This window comes from Somniosus microcephalus, chromosome 2 (genome assembly GCF_052327205.1).
Source record: "Somniosus microcephalus isolate GS21.2 chromosome 2, FLI_Smic_1.0, whole genome shotgun sequence".
In the NCBI taxonomy this organism is placed as follows: domain Eukaryota; kingdom Metazoa; phylum Chordata; class Chondrichthyes; order Squaliformes; family Somniosidae; genus Somniosus; species Somniosus microcephalus.
In genome coordinates, this window is record NC_140988.1 from 100,269,589 (window position 1) to 100,286,331 (window position 16,743).

The 16,743-nt window shown below is 46.5% G+C and overlaps 1 protein-coding gene across 5 annotated transcripts in view; it reads left to right on the forward strand.

Annotated features, from left to right (window-relative positions):
• Positions 1–16,743, forward strand: part of dclk2a (doublecortin-like kinase 2a) — a 622,375-nt gene that overhangs the window by 590,890 nt on the left and 14,742 nt on the right. The window contains exon 17 of one of the 5 annotated variants that reach the window (XM_086011631.1): positions 12,659–16,739. The exons of the other annotated variants lie outside the window; for them this stretch is intronic. Coding sequence (XP_085867757.1) covers positions 12,659–12,670 — 12 coding nt within the window. The 3' untranslated portion in view covers positions 12,671–16,739. Of the gene's footprint in view, positions 1–12,658; positions 16,740–16,743 lie in introns of those variants that run through there. 5 annotated transcript variants of the gene reach the window in all.

Sequence of the window (16,743 nt, forward strand, 5' to 3'; positions counted from 1 at the left end):
CCGCGACCCTGTGCCATTCTCCTGAGACATGAGGGGCCCTTCATGTACAATCCCATAGTGTAGCTTTTACAGAGCATGCCAATGGGACAGTATGGCGGTGAATCACGCTTCCAGCAGCATCCCAGCATGTGGACGGGTACTCGTGTCTTCACTCGCCTTGGCCAGCCTGCTGACTGCTTTAAAAATTGTCAGCACTAAGTGGCTAATAGCGGCCATCTGTTGCTGTGGAGTATCTAGAATTGGTGTGAGAAGCAGGCACACCCGTCTCACTGATATCCGTAGGTAAATACCTGTTTTCTTAAAAGCATTATTAAAACACTCTTTACATGCAGCATTTTCATATTATGAGTATTATAATTTAGATGGGGGTCTGTGATTACTAATCAATTTGAAAAGGAGTCATTCAACCAAAAAATGTTTGAGAACCACTGCTGTCCAGAACAGGAAAGCCCCAGATTCAATTGCTGGTCTGTACTGAGTTATCTGATCTCAGCTGGGGACAAGAGGAGAACGACAATTGGTCTCACACCCATGGACTAGGGAGGAAAACAAATCAGCCAGAGTCCCTGCTCCTGACGCGATCTAATGACCCCGCTGCTGGGAAGTGCACACGTGGCAGTCAGCCTGATCCGTACTGAGACAGATTTATGTACATTGGGTCCCGTCTTCACTATGGAAGAGACAAGAAAACAAAAACCAGTCCAGTGGTTAGACAGCCTACAAAATGCTGCCAGGGCCAGGTGCAGAAACGGCTGCCTTAACTTGGAGAATTCACACATACAGCTGTTTTATTGTTAAATTAAAATTCAAACCAAATATGCTGGAAATATGGAGATTGACCATCATCTGAAAAGAGAAAGCAGGTTAACGTTTCAGGTGTAGAACCTTCATGAAAACAGGGTTAGCATCCAAAACATTAACCCAACTTCTCTCTTTTCAGTTGGCAATCAACATACTGTATCCCTCCAGTACTTTGTGTTTATATTTTAGATTTTCAAATATCTTTTTTTAAAGCTATTTCTGCCAGTGGATGTTGTGCTGATGAGGATGAAGAATATTAGCAGTAGGGAATAAGATATCGTGGGCAGCCAGTGTCAGCATCAAGCATTCTGCAGTTGACCGCCAGCTGTGGGAGGGATCTGCCCGCCACCCCCTACCCCAGCCCAGTTTCCTTTCCAAGGCTTTTTTAAGCTGCAAGGTGGGATCACTGGTACCAAGAGAGGGCCCACCACTGCGGAGGAGTGGAATGCGACGGGGTTGCAACGGGACACCCACTGCAGCACCAGAAGAGGAGAGCCTTAAAGGGAGCAGAGGTCCCCCAAAGACTGCCGTACCAATTAGACCATAGGCCTTGGGCTGGACTGAGCCATCTATAGGACCTGCCACCACTGCTACTCCAGGGACTCCCACCACCCTCCTGCTTATCCCTGGGGTCGCCAGACACAGCAGCGGTAAGTAGGGAAATCGAAGCGCTTGCTAAGGCCCGCCTCCTTGCCTGCATTTACACATGGCGGACAGTTGGCAGCTTTCCTGCCTGGGATGGCGGCTGAGGGAACTTGGTCGGGGTGGGGATGATGGCAGTGGGTCTTGCCGCCCCATTGTTCCTTGTGGAGACGATGGCCGTAAAACGGGCACAACAGTGCTGAATTTAGCAGAGCGATGGCCCGCACCCCACTCGCACGTGGGGTCGAGCCACCGCTAAATTCCTCAGGGCCCTTATTTTTAAGTGGGTCTGGCTGGCACCTGCCTGAAGTGAGCGTAGGCCTCAGTTCAATATTGAAATGAGGGTTCTGTTCCCATTTTTGGGAAATTTACTAACACTAGTTAGAGTTTGCACTGTGGAAGCTCTGACTAGTTTTTCATGCTCTAAGGCGGCCTCACCAGCGGTTCTTAAAGGGACCGCTGGAGGCCATCCAAGAAACTGGCAGGTAAACTTACCTTAATGTGGAGCCAGGAGGAGCAGGAGTGCTTTTTCTGCCTCTACATTAATATTGCAGACCACTACCGGCCTGCACTCGCCCCTCCTGTTTGGCTCCCCATCCCTAGACTTAACTGCAGACCAGTTTGTGTGCCCAAGACAGATGAAACTTGAAGGGTTCAGACCGCGAACTGCCTTAAGGCGCCCGCAGCGCACCAGATTTATTCCAATGAGGCCCGAGGACGGTCCTAAACTCTCACTTCTGGCACACAAGTACAGCGTACAAATCATTTCACATCCATTATTTAGGCCCTGATTTTTTTCTTGCCACTTTATGTAGCAATGTCGTAAGCAAATTCGAGAACATTTCTCCGGTCGATATTTTGAGTGAAATTGTAGGCACGTTGATAAAGTACAGCAAATACCAACCAGAGGAAATCTCGAATTTGCTTATGATATCACTACAAATAATGGCCAGAGGAAACCATCCCCACTAATTTCTGTAACATTGGGTGTCATTGTGCCCTTCCTGCTCACAGCCGCACAATCAGCCACTGCTTATCTGGGCTGCAACTGCTGTTTACCTCTTCGACACAGTGCAACACCTGATCTTAAAGCGAGGCTGCAGTAGGTGCATTTGCTGATGCCCAAAGGCCCTGCAGAGTTGTTAAATGCAGGTTCTTGTTGTGTTTCCCCTTACACAGAGTACTCGATCTCAGCCATGCCATTTCAGAGGTGTAGTGGTTGGTGCTCAGTTTCTCCTTCATGAAGATGGAGAGTAAATCAAGCAAGAATCAGCCTGGGCACACTCTAGCTTTTTGGTGTTTTGTGTTTTCCTTACAATTGATGGCACATACCCTCCCTGCATAGGAGTGACATACCTCAATGCTGCTGGTATAGAGGCAGAAATAATCATCGCAACTCCATGTGGCAAAAAGTTAAGCATTTTTGCCCGTGGTTGTTAATATTCATGACCTTCAAAACGTAGAAAGTACAGTTCATCATATATGAATTTGGTAACAATCATCTTAAACAAGCACTGCTTTAAACAAAAAGGGGGCAATATTCACCTTCACTGTTTGGTGGTAAACTGGCAGAGCAGATCACCTTCCCCTTATGGAAATGAAAAGGCGGTTTCTATAATGGGCAGAAAATCCGCTCCCCCAGTTTACTGCTCAAGCAGTGAAGTTGAAATTGGCTCAAAAGTATTCGGCTGGCTGCTGGTGTGATTTTCGGACTGGGCATCCTCACCAGGCCGCCAGCAGGCTGCAGGGGCCGTCACAAAATCAGGTGGCCTGAAGGAAGACACAACCGGCAGCAAGGTGGGTCTGGGACCGGGCAGACAGTCACAGAGTGGGGGAGTGTCAGTGGTGAAGGCGCAGGCAGTCACAGAGTGGGGGAGTGTCAGTGGTGAAGGGGCAGGCAGTCACAGTGTGTGGGAGTAGCAGTGGTGATGAGGCAGGCAGTCACAGTGTGTGGGAGTAGCAGTGGTGAAGGGGCAGGCAGTCACAGTGTGTGGGAGTGGCAGTGGTGATGGGGCAGGTAGTCACAGAGTGGGGGAGTGTCAGTGGTGAAGGGGCAGGCAGTTACAGAGTGGGGGAGTGTCAGTGGTGATGGGGCAGGCAGTCACAGTGTGGGGGAGTGTCAGTGGTGAAGGGGCAGGCAGTCACAGAGTGGGGGAGTGTCATTGGTGATGGGGCAGGCAGTCACAGAGTGGGGGAGTGTCAGTGGTGATGGGGCAGGCAGTCACAGTGTGGGGGAGTGTCAGTGGTGATGGGGCAGGCAGTCACAGAGTGGGGGAGTGGCAGTGGTGATGGGGCAGGCAGTCACAGTGTGGGGGAGTGTCAGTGGTGATGGGGCAGGCAGTCACAGAGTGGGGGAGTGTCAGTGGTGATGGGGCAGGCAGTCACAGAGTGGGGGAGTGGCAGTGGTGATGGGGCAGGCAGTCACAGAGTGGGGGAGTGGCAGTGGTGAAGGGGCAGGCAGTCACAGAGTGGGGGAGTGCGTCAGTGGTGAAGGGGCAGGCAGTCACAGTGTGTGAGAGTAGCAGTGGTGAAGGGGCAGGCAGTCACAGTGTGTGGGAGTGGCAGTGGTGAAGGGGCAGGCAGTCACAGAGTGGGGGAGTGTCAGTGGTGAAGGGGCAGGCAATCACAGTGTGTGGGAGTAGCAGTGGTGATGGGGCAGGCAGTCACAGAGTGGGGGAGTGGCAGTGGTGAAGGGGCAGGCAATCACAGAGTGGGGGACTGGCAGCGGCCCACATTATTCTTGTAGAGCCCAGAAGAGCACTCCTGCTCCTCCTGGTCCCACAAAATTAATCTTAAACTTACCGTATTTGGTCCTCTCCACACGTAGTTGTATCCCAAAATGGCAATCGGCTTCTTATGTATAGGACCCCAATTTGCATATTTAAAGCCCCTACCACCTGAAACAGGTGGGCACATGGCCACCCAGCAGCAGACACTTTTCAGAATGGTGTCAACTGAACCAGGAGCAGGACCTGGGCAGGAAAATTTTACCAGCGATTTACGAGGCACTACTGCCCCGTTTCCACTCCACAGAGGTGGTGAAAATCTCCCCCCTGTATTACAAAAATACAATTGCAATATAAATGACACCTGCTTCTTCCAGTGCTCTCTCTCCCTGCCACTTAAAATGCTATTCTCGGAGGATTGGGTGCTGTGAGTTAGGCACTGCCCTATATATGGGACCTAGGTTTAAACCCAGTCCAGCCTGATGGGTTGAAGGTCTTTTCTCTTTGCTGGCTTTAAAAGTTCTCAGTGAAATGAGTTTGAACAGCCCAATAACTAATGACACATCACAAAACCTAACTAGCACCGTCACTCAACAAGAATGGCTGATGTGGGAAATGAAAATCTGGCAGTGCTGCAGGGGCAGGCTCTCTCCTGAGGTTGGAGTTGAGGCACATCAGTTGGTGCAGGGTAGAGGAAGCTTTTCCTTTCATCTAACTGACCTGGGAGCACTTGATGCTGAGACAAGGTGCCCAAAGCGTGTTCCATTCAACCACAGCTTATGTTTCTGTAGTTTCTCCTCACAAACAGAAAGGCACCAGAGCACTTTACAGGGTGGAAGGAAAGAGTAGACCTCGAGCAGAAGAGAAACAGAAAAGTCGGAGGTGGTTGAAAGTACAGTTGAAGACAAAGGGTTTGTAACAGGCTTTTGAAAGCAGAGAAGGAAGTAAAAAGGTGGAGGAATTTAGGAAGAGAGATCCAGAGGGCATAGGTGGATGAAGGTCTGGAGAGGCTGGAAAAACGAGGACTAATCCAGTGTCAGAGGAGTAGAGGGTGCATGCAGGCACATCCAGCCCCCAGCACTGCTATCTCCCAACTGAATAACTCAACAATTCATCAAGAAATATAAATGAGGGAAGAAAAAAGAATGGTCCCTCCAATATTTCTCACGTCATTTAACATATTGCTCTGTAGACAAACATGCTGAGGTAGAATTTCCACGGGGATTCTCCCAGTCTCCCTTACCTCATTACTTCAGATGAAGATTGTAGAAACCCCACAGAAATGGCATAAACAGCTGTTCTGCCGCCGATCTTCCTTCAATGCTACAGCAGAAGATCAGGAGAACCACTGCGGAAATTCCAAGCAATAGAATCTAGGAACGATATTCGCCTGGTGTGTGGGGAGTGGTAACGTCAACATCAGCTCAGTGAGGGAGAGATGGAACCGATGCCTCCTGATTCTGATTTACTGCTGGAAAGGAGTGTCATTTATTTTAAATAGTATTTGAAATTGCTACTTTTCCAAGAGTGCCATGCATCACTTTTTTTTTAAAAGACAGGCGTCAGCTCCTTTTTTGATTTTCTAGATGCAGCAAGAAGTAAAGTGCAGTGATTAATATCCTTCTCGGACACTAGAAGATTATAAAATAGGTCTGAGTTGGGAATTGATGGAGCAAGAAGGGGTAAATGATGCTTTTCTATCAGGTGTTGCATCAGCAGGGAATCAAGAGGTTGAAAATATAGACACATGATGGCACAAAGACATTGTTTATTAGCTTTTCGAATTCTGCTGCGGTACCGTCGTATCGATTCATTTTAGGCCAGATTTCACCCCAGCATTAAAAAACCAGCTCCATGCAGCCTGTCAGCTCCAGTGATAGAGCACAGGATCCTAACCAAGGGTCTTCAAGTTCAGATCTGACATTTGAAACTACTACCAGCCAAGTTTCACTAGAGTTCTGCAGACAGACGGCTGCATGAAACTAGAGCCCTGCAACTTGGGTAGCAAGACAAAAACCTGGAGAGACATGATTGGTCATAGTAAAAATACACCTCTCTTCAGAGAATCACAGGGAAGCATTGAGAGCAGGGGTGGAAGAGTCCACTCTCTGCTTAGAAACAAAGGAATGTACAGAACCAGCAGACACTATTGTGGTCCATCTGGCTGGTCTCAAAGTTGAAATATACTTCATGTCACTATGTCTCTCGTATTCCTCGGTTACTTTCTCTACCAAGTATCTGCTTGCCCTGTCTGCTTCCACTGCTTCCCGGAATAGTTGGTTCTATATATTCACCACCCTTTGTGTTAAGTAGTTACATCAAACCCACCTGAGCTTGAGGCTGCAGTGCTGTAGTTTGCGATTTTGCCAAAAGTATTATCTTGGATTTTTAGTCTGATCCTCTGACTAGGATTGGGAGAGACGGATAGCACTAAAGTAAGAAATAGTAAGGTATTGGGTGGGGTCAGACTAAGAGAGAACACAGGATGGTCTAAGATAGGCTTACAGTGCATGTATGTGAACGCACAAAGCATAGTAAATAGTTCAGGTGAGCTGCAGGCGCAAATAGCCACATGGGAATATGATGTTGTGGCGATAACGGAGACCTGGCTCAAAAAAGGGCAGGATTGGGTATTAAATATTCCTGGATATATAAGGTGTTCAGGAAAGATAGGGAAGGAAAGATAGAATGTGGTGTGGCAGTATTAGTTAAGGAGAATGTTCCAGTGCTGGAGAAAGAGGAGGTCCTGGAGGGGTCAAGGACAGAATCTATATGGCTAGCGTTAAGAAATAATAGAGGTGCTATTACACTACTAGGTGTATTCTTTTGGCCACCAACTAGTGGGAAAAATATGGAGGAGCAAATTTGTAGAGAAGTTACAGAGAGGTGCAAGAACTATAGAGTAGTGATAATGGGGGACTTCAACAATCCTAATATAGACTGGGATAGTAATAGTGTAAAGGGCAGAGAGGGGGAAGAATTTCTGAAGTGTGTTCAAGAGAACTTTCTTGATCAGTATGTTTCTGGCCCAATGAGGAAGGAGGTATTGCTGGAGCTGGTTCTGGGGAATGAGGTAGGTCAAGTGGAGCAAATGTCAGTAGGTGAACATTTAGGGAACAGTGATCATAACATCATAAAGTTTAGATTAGCTGTGGAAAAGGACAGGGAGCAATTTCAGTGGGATGAGAACAGATCTGGCCCAGATAAACTGGAACCAAAGATTGGCAGGCAAAACTGTAATGGAACAATGGGCTGCCTTTAAAGAGGAAATAGTTCGGGTACAGTCGAGGTACATTCCCACTAGGGGGAAAGGTAGTGCTACTAAATTCAGAGCTCCCTGGATGACAAAAGAGATAGAGAGTAAGATGAAGCAGAAAAAGGGGGCGTATGACAGATGTCAGGTCGAGAATACATCTGAGAATCAGGTTAAATATGGAAAGTTCAGAGGAGAAGTGAAAAAGAAAATAAGAGGGGCAAAGAGAGGGTATGAGAATAGAATGGCAACTAACATAAAAGGTAATCCAAAAGTCTTCTATAGGCATATAAATAGTAAGCAGGTAGTAAGAGGAGGGGTGGGGCCGATTAGGGACCAAAATGGAGGCCTACACATGGAGGCAGAGGGTATGGCTGAGGTGCTAAATGAGTACTTTGCATCTGTCTTCACCAAGGAAGAAGATGCTGCCATAGACATAGTGAAGGAGGAGGTAGAAGAGATACTGGATGGGATAAAATTGATAAAGAGGAGGTACTAGAAAGGCTGGCTGTACTTAAAGTAGATAAGTCACCAGGACCGGATGGGATGCATCGTCGGATGCTGAGGGAAGTGAAGGAAGAAATCATGGAGGTACTGGCCATAATCTTCCAATCCTCCTTAGATACGGGGGTGGTGCCAGAGGACTGGAGAATTGTAAATGTTACCCCCTTGTTCAAAAAAGGGTGTAAAGATAAACCCAGCAACTACAGGCCAGTCAGTTTAACCTCGGTAGTGGGGAAGCTTTTAGAAACTATAATCAGGGACAAAATTAACAGTCACTTGGACAAGTGTGGATTAATTAAGGGAAGCCAGCACGGATTTGTTAAAGGCAAATCATGTTTAACTAACTTGATCGAGTTTTTTGATGAGGTAACAGAGAGGGTTGATGAGGGCAATGCGGTTGACGTGGTGTACATGGATTTCCAAAAGGGTTCGACAAAGTGCCAAATAATAGGCTTGCCAGCAAAGTTGAAGCCCATGGAATAAAAGGGACAGTGGCAGCATGGATACAAAATTGGCTAAGTGACAGGAAACAGAGAGTAGTGGTGAACGGTTGTTTTTCGGACTGAAAGAAGGCATACAGTGGTATTCCCCGGGGGTCGGTTCTAGGACCACTGCTTTTCTTGATATATATTAATGACTTGCATGTGGGTGTACAGGGCACAATTTCAAAATGTGTAGAAGAGACAAAACTTGGAAGTATAGTGAACAGTGAGGAGGATAGGGATAGACTTCAAGTGGACATAGGCTGGTGGAATGGGCGGACACGTGGCAGATGAAATTTAATGCAGAAAAGTGCAAAGTGATACATTTTGGTAGGAAGAATGAAGAGAGGACATATAAACTAAAGGATACAATTCTAAAGGGGGTGCATGAACAGAGAGACCTGGGGGTATATGTGCATAAATCGTTGAAAAGGTGGCAGGGCAGGTTGAGAAAGCAGTTAAAAAAGCTTACGGGATCCTGGGCTTCATGAATAGAGGTATAGAGTACAAAAGCGTGGAAATTATGATGAGCCTGTATAAAACACTGGTTCAGCCTCAACTGGAGTATTTTGTCCAATTCTGCGCACCGCACTTTAGGAAGGTTGTGAAGGCCTTAGAGAGGGTGCAGAAAAGATTTACGAGAATGATTCCAGGAATGAAGGACTCCAGTTACGTGGATAGACTGGAGAAGCTGGGGTTGTTCTCCTTGGAGCAGAGGAGATTGAGAGGAGATTTGATAGAGGTGTCCAAAATCATGACTAAGTAGATAGAGGGAAACTGTTCCCATTGGCAGACGGGTCAAGAACCAGAGGACACAGATTTAAGGTGATTGGCAGAAGATCCAAAGGCGACATGAGGAAAAACTTTTTTACTCAGTGAGTGGTTAGGATCTGGATTGCACTGCCTGAAAGGGTGGTGGAGGCAGATTCAATCGTGGCTTTCAAAAGGGAGTTGGATAAGTACCTGAAGGAAAAAAATTTGCAGGGCTACGGGGAAAGGGCGGGGGAGTGGGACTAGCTGAAGTGCTCTTGCAGAGAGCCGGCACGGGCTCGACGGGCCGAATGGCCTTCTTCCGTGCTGTAACCATTCTATGATTCTACGATAGACGCTCTAAGATCTCTTTACTACCATCACATCATGTGCTTGTCATAGCATTTATTTAAATTGCAACCATATCAAGGAGGAGACTTCCATTCCCTTCTGTTTGGATTGGATTGGATCCCAGGTCCCAGAGGTGTAAGGACCCACCATATCACCCAATTCCCCCCTTGATGGTTTCAATAAGCTATCTACCAGCACCACAGGCCCCTGCCCTGTGTTCTGTGACCTGTAGACATGTGAAGGAAAAAGGAACTATGACAGGAGGAGGATACAGAAAACAAGCAGGTATAATTATTTATTTTTGCCCCCTTTTTTTGTGTACTGCAGGGTACAGATGCACAGCTGCCAGTAATCCTCCAGTACCTCACCCAAATGGTCACTCTTCATGTGTAAGCCTTTACTGCGAGTGTCAGCAGGCTATTCAATCACAGAGGGGCATCACAACCACACCTGGAGTACTGTGCACAGTTTTGGTCTCCTTATCTAATGAAGGATATACTTGCCTTGGAGGCGGTGCAATGAAGGTTCACTAGATTGATTCCTGGGGTGAGAGGGCTGTCTTACGATGAGAGGTTGTGTAGAATGGGCCTATACTCTCTGGAGTTTAGAAGAATGAGAGGTGATCTCATTGAAACATACAAGATTCTGAAGGGGATTGACGGGGTAGATGCTGAGAGGCTGTTTCCCCTGGCTGGAGTGTCCAGAACTAGGGGGCATAGTCTCAGGATAAGGGGTAGAGCATTTAAGACCGAGATAAGGAAGAATTTCTTCACTCAGAGGGTTGTGAATCTTTGGAATTCTCTGCCCCAGAGGGCTGTGCATGGTGAGTCTTTGAGTATATTCAAGGCTGAGATAGATAGATTTTTGGACTGTAGGGGAATCAAGGGATATGGAGATCGGGCAGGAAAGTGAAGTTGAGGTCGATGATCAGCCATGATTTTAGTGAATGGTGGAGCAGGCTCGAGGGGCCGTATGGCCTACTCCTGCTCTTATTTCTTATGTTCTAATCCTGTCCTTAGTCAGCATACATATACAAGCACTTCCAGCAGATGTTACTGGGTGGTGATCAGGAGCAGCAACCCTGGATGAATTTCCACTCCCTACTTGTAAAGCCAGTTGTAGAGGTGCCTATCACTGCACTGCCTAAGAGTAACTAGCTCAACATAGACTGGGTATCGAACCTGGGGCTGTCTGGTCTGTACAGTTCAGTTAAATTTTTACTTCACCAACTGAGCATCGGAGGAGCTGCTATTAATATTTCTCTGGAATGAATTCTTGATGTCCAGTGAGTGAAGTTATTGAATGGTGTATAAGATGATGCTTGTATTATATGAAAACAGTGTAATTCTTTAATGGGCTGCTTTTCATATTTTCTTCTTTAACCACTGCCTCTGAAACTGATATAATCAATGCAGCATGCACCAGATATCTCTGTTTATTTGGAAACAGGATGACCATGAATTACTTTTGTTTTTAAAGTTTTACTTCTTTACAATTTCACCTCCAGCTCCCTTCTCCCATATGATGAAGCTTATGCAGCACATGGCCTGGTTTTTCCTCTACTATCCCATTCAAAATCAGGCCTGATACGGGCAGAAACAGCGAAGCCTATCACCGCCTCCCCTTGATTTTCTCCTCCCACCCAAGCCAGGACTGTCGCAAGCTGCCCTTGCCCAGTAACCACATCTAGGAGGACAGGGTGGGGCCCAAGTTCCCGGCCCATTTCACTCGCCTCCGCCACTTTCACCGCTGCCTCCTCCCCCCGCAAGACCGCGTAGAGAAAAGCGGCAGTAGGCCTGGGGTAACGGTGGTTATGTCCCCAAATGCTGTAATGGAGGGAGAGGGCCTAGTAAAGGCCCCACCTCTCCCTGCAGTCCCACACCTGCTGAAGTCCACGGTCTCCACTGAGACTTTCAGCGCGCTTCCACTTGCTGGGGCCCTGCCATGAATGCATAATGACCCACGACTTAGTGGTCGAGGTCAGGCCAGCAGGCGGAGGTTTAAGGGAATTCCAGCCCCATTTGTTGTTTTCCTCCTGGTGGTGAGGCTGAGACCAGGAACTGTGTGTGGCCTCAGCTGGGATCACCAATGCACTGCCTCAACAAGATTAGGAGGTAGAATTTCCATGGTGGGATGGGGGGTGGGGGGGGCGGTTCTCCTGATTTCAGGCTGTAACTTCAGCAGAAGCCCCAGAGAGCCAGGGTTTCCGCCAAAGTTATGGCGGGAGGTTGGGGACACGCGGAAATTTCAGGCGCGAGTGTTTTCGGATGATTAACAGCAAGCGGTGAATTGTCCTTTAAAAAGTGCAGTGAGGTGGCCCAGTGGGACTGTACATTGAAGTGCCAGTGCATTTCAAATAGAGTTTCCTCATTCAGTCTCTTGCAGGGGTCTCAGTCTGACAGTGGCTCTGGATTTCATTCCAGCCAGAAGCAATGTTCTCCTGACTAGGGGAGGGACGCGGGACGGGATGGGGGGCGGAGAGGGGAAGTAAATTGACCTGTCAGTACACCTCCTAGTGGGAAGGAACAGAACAGCAGGTGCCAGAGGGTGCCAATATCCCAGCACCAGCCACTCCCACCAGGAGAGGAGAGGAGAAAACTGCGATAACAGATTAAGTACTTTAGATTTAAACATTTGATTCCTCTAGCCCACAATTAGCCCCACTCCTCAGTATTTGCTTGAAGCATGGACAGTCAAAACCAACCATTTCATGAGCACGCAGCACAGGGTGAGGAATTATAGTATTAGTTTTTCCTCCTAGAAAGTAGTATATGCCACTTTGGCAAAGGGATGAGCCTAGCAGCTAGCGACTGGCAAAATAGCTCAACTATGACAGAGGAAAACCATGGGTTTTTGAACTGCCACCATCTGGTGGGTAATACAATACTCTAGAGCTTATGCCACCTGTTCTTGTTAACAATTTGTACTAAACACAGCTCCACTGTACAGAGTGTTTCCACAGATGGGACTAAAGGAATGTGACTGTGCCTTAACATTTTCATACATTGATAGAGTATGAACATACTCTCCACTTCAAGTAACTGGAAACTGCCCAGATATGGATTTGATTGGAGTTTTAACCAACATTTACTTCTGAAAATGGCCTTGATGTCTGTTTTCTTTTTGTATGTTTCATTTTTTTTTGACAGTTTGAAGTGTAAAAGGGAAAGGGTGAGCTCCAATCCTCATACTGAGACACTGGATAAACCTGGAACAGCACCATGGTATAGAACGCAGTGCCCTAACAGGGGACCATTCACTAACTCCCAGCCGGTCCACATTTGCATGGCCTGTCGCCTTGTGCCTCACAGCTCTTTTCTAAGTTTTACCAGTTCACACAAGGCAGAACTTTTCATGGTGTGGATTCAGGCTGATGCTGCCGTGTACGGGAGAGCACATCCTTTTCTTTTCTGTTGCTTATACTGGATTAAGTTCACCTCAGACTCACTCGAGAATCAAAAATTTCTGGACTGCTGAATATTTGACAGGAACTTCAGAAAAATCTACTACATAATAGACCTCATGTGAACTCTTGATTTGAAAGGCCAAAAATATATTCCATAACTGTACTTGGACAAGAATTGGTTTTAAGATAAGCACCGGTATTAAAAATTCTCCAGAAATAACAGAAGAAACCAAGAACTTCCGAAAAAGGAAGACAACCTGAAATTATTTCCAGTAGGCAGAGTGGTGTTTGAGTGCCATCTGGTGTTAGCAAGGCTGAATTGCAACCGTTGCTATGTCAAAAGCTTTGCTAAAAATTCTTTGCTTTCCACTAAATCTATGTCCCTTTTTTCAAAATGTTTCATTTAGCCCTGATTATTACAGTGCTTTGCATTATGTATTATGTTCATGTGAATGCTTGGTTCTCTAGGATATGCTTATGTGGCTAAAGTGATTTTTTTAAATTGCGGGGATATCTATATTAGCTAGCAAAACCAATTGCACTCCACCCTTATTAAAGCACAGTTCTTGGGAGCCAAGTATTTTGCATGTTACAGTGAGGTACGAGCTGTAGTGATTGTCCTATAATACAGTCCTACAACAGAGTCTGATATCTGGGGAGGGGCTACTTCATCCCATTTCACTTTAAATGTTTTAAACTGCAAGTACAGTTGTCTGCTTCCACAAACAATCCTTTAAAAAAAATTCTGTGCAAATAATTGGCATGATGTAATTACAAAAAATAGAAGATGACAGGAATTGGACAAACTCCCACTCCAGTGTCACCGTCTGCAGTAGAACTGCGTTGAGTTTTACGTTTTCAGTAAAGTGTCTTAATTGGAATCTGTAATCGGCAGGCGGTAATATTTAAAACATTCACAGTGGGATCAGCAAACTGATTTGAAAAAGCTACTTGCAGCCACATTTAGTGGTGTGTTTTCTTTTAGATATATACAAATATAAATGTGTCTGAAATGTGACTAGCCGCTATTCCTGTGCTTCTTCCCTCCCGTCTTGGGCCCACACCTGCATTGCTTCTCTCCGAATAGGTTCAAGCCAATGGCACGTATTAACTGTGTCAGCACCGCTCACTTTTCTGCTGCTTCTTCCTTTTAAAAACAATTTCAAATGTAGAGAAAAAGGGAGAAACAATTTGTTCGGAATTACTCTTATTTAACCTGCATGCTTCTCAATCCGCCAATTTAACACTTAGTTTGTGAATGTTTTGACAAAGTGGGTGCACCCTGTTCTATATTTCTGTTTTTTTGGAGATGTGTGCTGAAACAATATTGTGCAAGGAGGTGTGCATTATTTAGGAATCCAACCAACCTGAGTTTCAGAACTGTGTGATAGCGAGTGCAGTGTGACAATCCATATTAAAATGTTCATTGGCATGATTTTAATCCTTTATCTGTAGTGTTCAATAAGAGTTCTCTGTGACATGGAAGGTCAATTGAAAATAATGGAGCAAAGTCTTTAAAAGGACACCTTATTCAAGAAACGTCTGACAACCCTTTTTGGCTCCTTTATAAAGGCATGACGTGTCCCATCAAAAGGCACCATTGCATCATTTGCATGTGATATAATTATGATGAAAATGATGCATGGTTCTACAAGTTGTTAAAAAGACAGCTGGTTGAGCATTTCTTTATGCAAACTGTACCCCTTCGGCAATCATGCAAAATATTAATGCAAATTCAAAATACTGCAGATGCTGAAACTCTGAAATAAAACCAGAAAATGCTGGAAATACTCAGCAGGTCACTGACCTCATCTCCTCTGGAGATCTTCCATCCACGGCCTCCAACCTCATTGTCCTCTAACCCCGCACAGCCCGCTTCTACCGCTTTCCCAAGATCCACAAACAGGACTGCCCTGGTAGACCCATCATTTCAGCCTGTTCTTACCCCACGGAACTGATTTGTTCCTATCTCGACTCTATTTTTTCTCCTTGTCCAGTCTCTTCCCACCTACATCCCGAGACTCTTCCAACACCATCCGCCACTTCAACAGTTTCCTGGCCCTAACCGTCTCCTTTTCACAATGGACGTCCAATCCCTCTACACCTCCATCCCCTACCAGGGCCTAAGGGCGCTCCACTTCTTCCTTGAACCGAGGCCCAACCAGTCCCCATCCACCACCACCCTCCTCCGCCTGGCTGAATTTGTCCTCACATTGAACAACTTCTCCTTTGATGCCATTCACTTCCACAAAGCAAAAGGTGTTGCTATGGGAACCTGTATGAGGCCTAGCTATGCCTGCCTTTTCCTGGGATATTTGGAACATTCTTTGTTCCAGTCTTACTCAGGACTCCTCCCACACCTCTTTTTCTGGTACATTGATGACTGTATTGGTGCCGTTTCCTGCTCTTGCCCCAAACTGGAAAAATTAAACTTTGCTTCCAATTTCCACCCTTCCCTTGGCTTCACATGGTCCATCTCTGACTCTTCCCTTCCTCAACCTCTCCATCTCTATTTCTGAGGATAGGCTATCGAACAATATCCACTATAAGCCCACTGATTCCCACATTAGGACTACACTTCCTCCCACCCTGCTTCCTGTAAGGACTCTACTCCATTCTCCCAGTTTCTCCATCTCTGTCGCATCTATTCTTACAATGCCACCTTCCAGACCAGTGCTTCCAATATGTCTTTTTCCTCAATCGAGGATTCCCCTCCACCGTGGTTGACACGCCCCTCGACTGTGTCTGTCCCATTTCCCACACTTCTGCTTTCACCCATTCCCCTCCCTCCCAGAACCTCAATAGAGTTCCCATTGTCCTCACCATACACCCCACCATCCTCCACATTCAACAGATTATCCTCTGCCATTGCCGCCACCTCCAGCGTGATCCCACCACCAAACTCATCTGCCCCTCCCCACCCCCCCTTTTCAGCATTCCGAAGGGACCAGTCCCTCCGTGACACCCTGGTCCACTCCTCAGTTACCCCCTCCCCTTCCCACACCACCTTCCTGTGCAAGCACAGGAGATGCAACATCTGCCCTTTTTCCTCCTCCCTTCCCACCGTCCAGGGCCCCAAACACTCCTTCCAGGTGAAACAGCGATTTACTTGTACTTCTTGCAATTTAGTATACTGTATTCGCTGCTCACGATGCGGTCTCCTCTACATTGGGGAGACCAAACGCAGATTGGGTGACTGCTTTGCGGAACACCTCCGTTCAGTCCGCAAGCATGATCCTGAGCTTCCGGTCACTTGTCATTTTAATTCTCCACTCCACTCTGACCTCGGCCTCTTACACTGTTTCAATGAAGCTCAACGTAAGCTCGAGGAACAGCACCTCATCTTTCGATTAGGTACTTTACAGCCTTCTGGATTCAACATTGACTTCAACAATTTCAGATCATTACCAGTGCCCCTATTTTTTCAGACAGCAGCTGTTGGTTCCCATTTACACCTCTTCTAGACCCATCTTTTGTTTCTTTACTTGTCCCATTACCATCTCCTTTTGCCTTGTACCATCATCCCTTTTGTCATTTAATCTCTCCTGCCTTCCACACTATCACAGTCCTTCCCTCGTTTGTTCTTTTCTCCCCTCCCCCCTTCCCTGCCCCTACACTTGCTTAAAATCTGTTACATCTCTTAACGTTTTCCAGTTCTGACAAATGGTCATCGACCTGAAACATTAACTTTGTTTCTGTCTCCACAGATGCTGCCTGACCTGCTGAGCATTTCCAGCATTTTCAGATTTTAATGCAAAATATTAACACAGTTGACGTGAGAAAGTGTGACCCAACATAGTTATAATAAATGTTGAATTGTTATAGTAA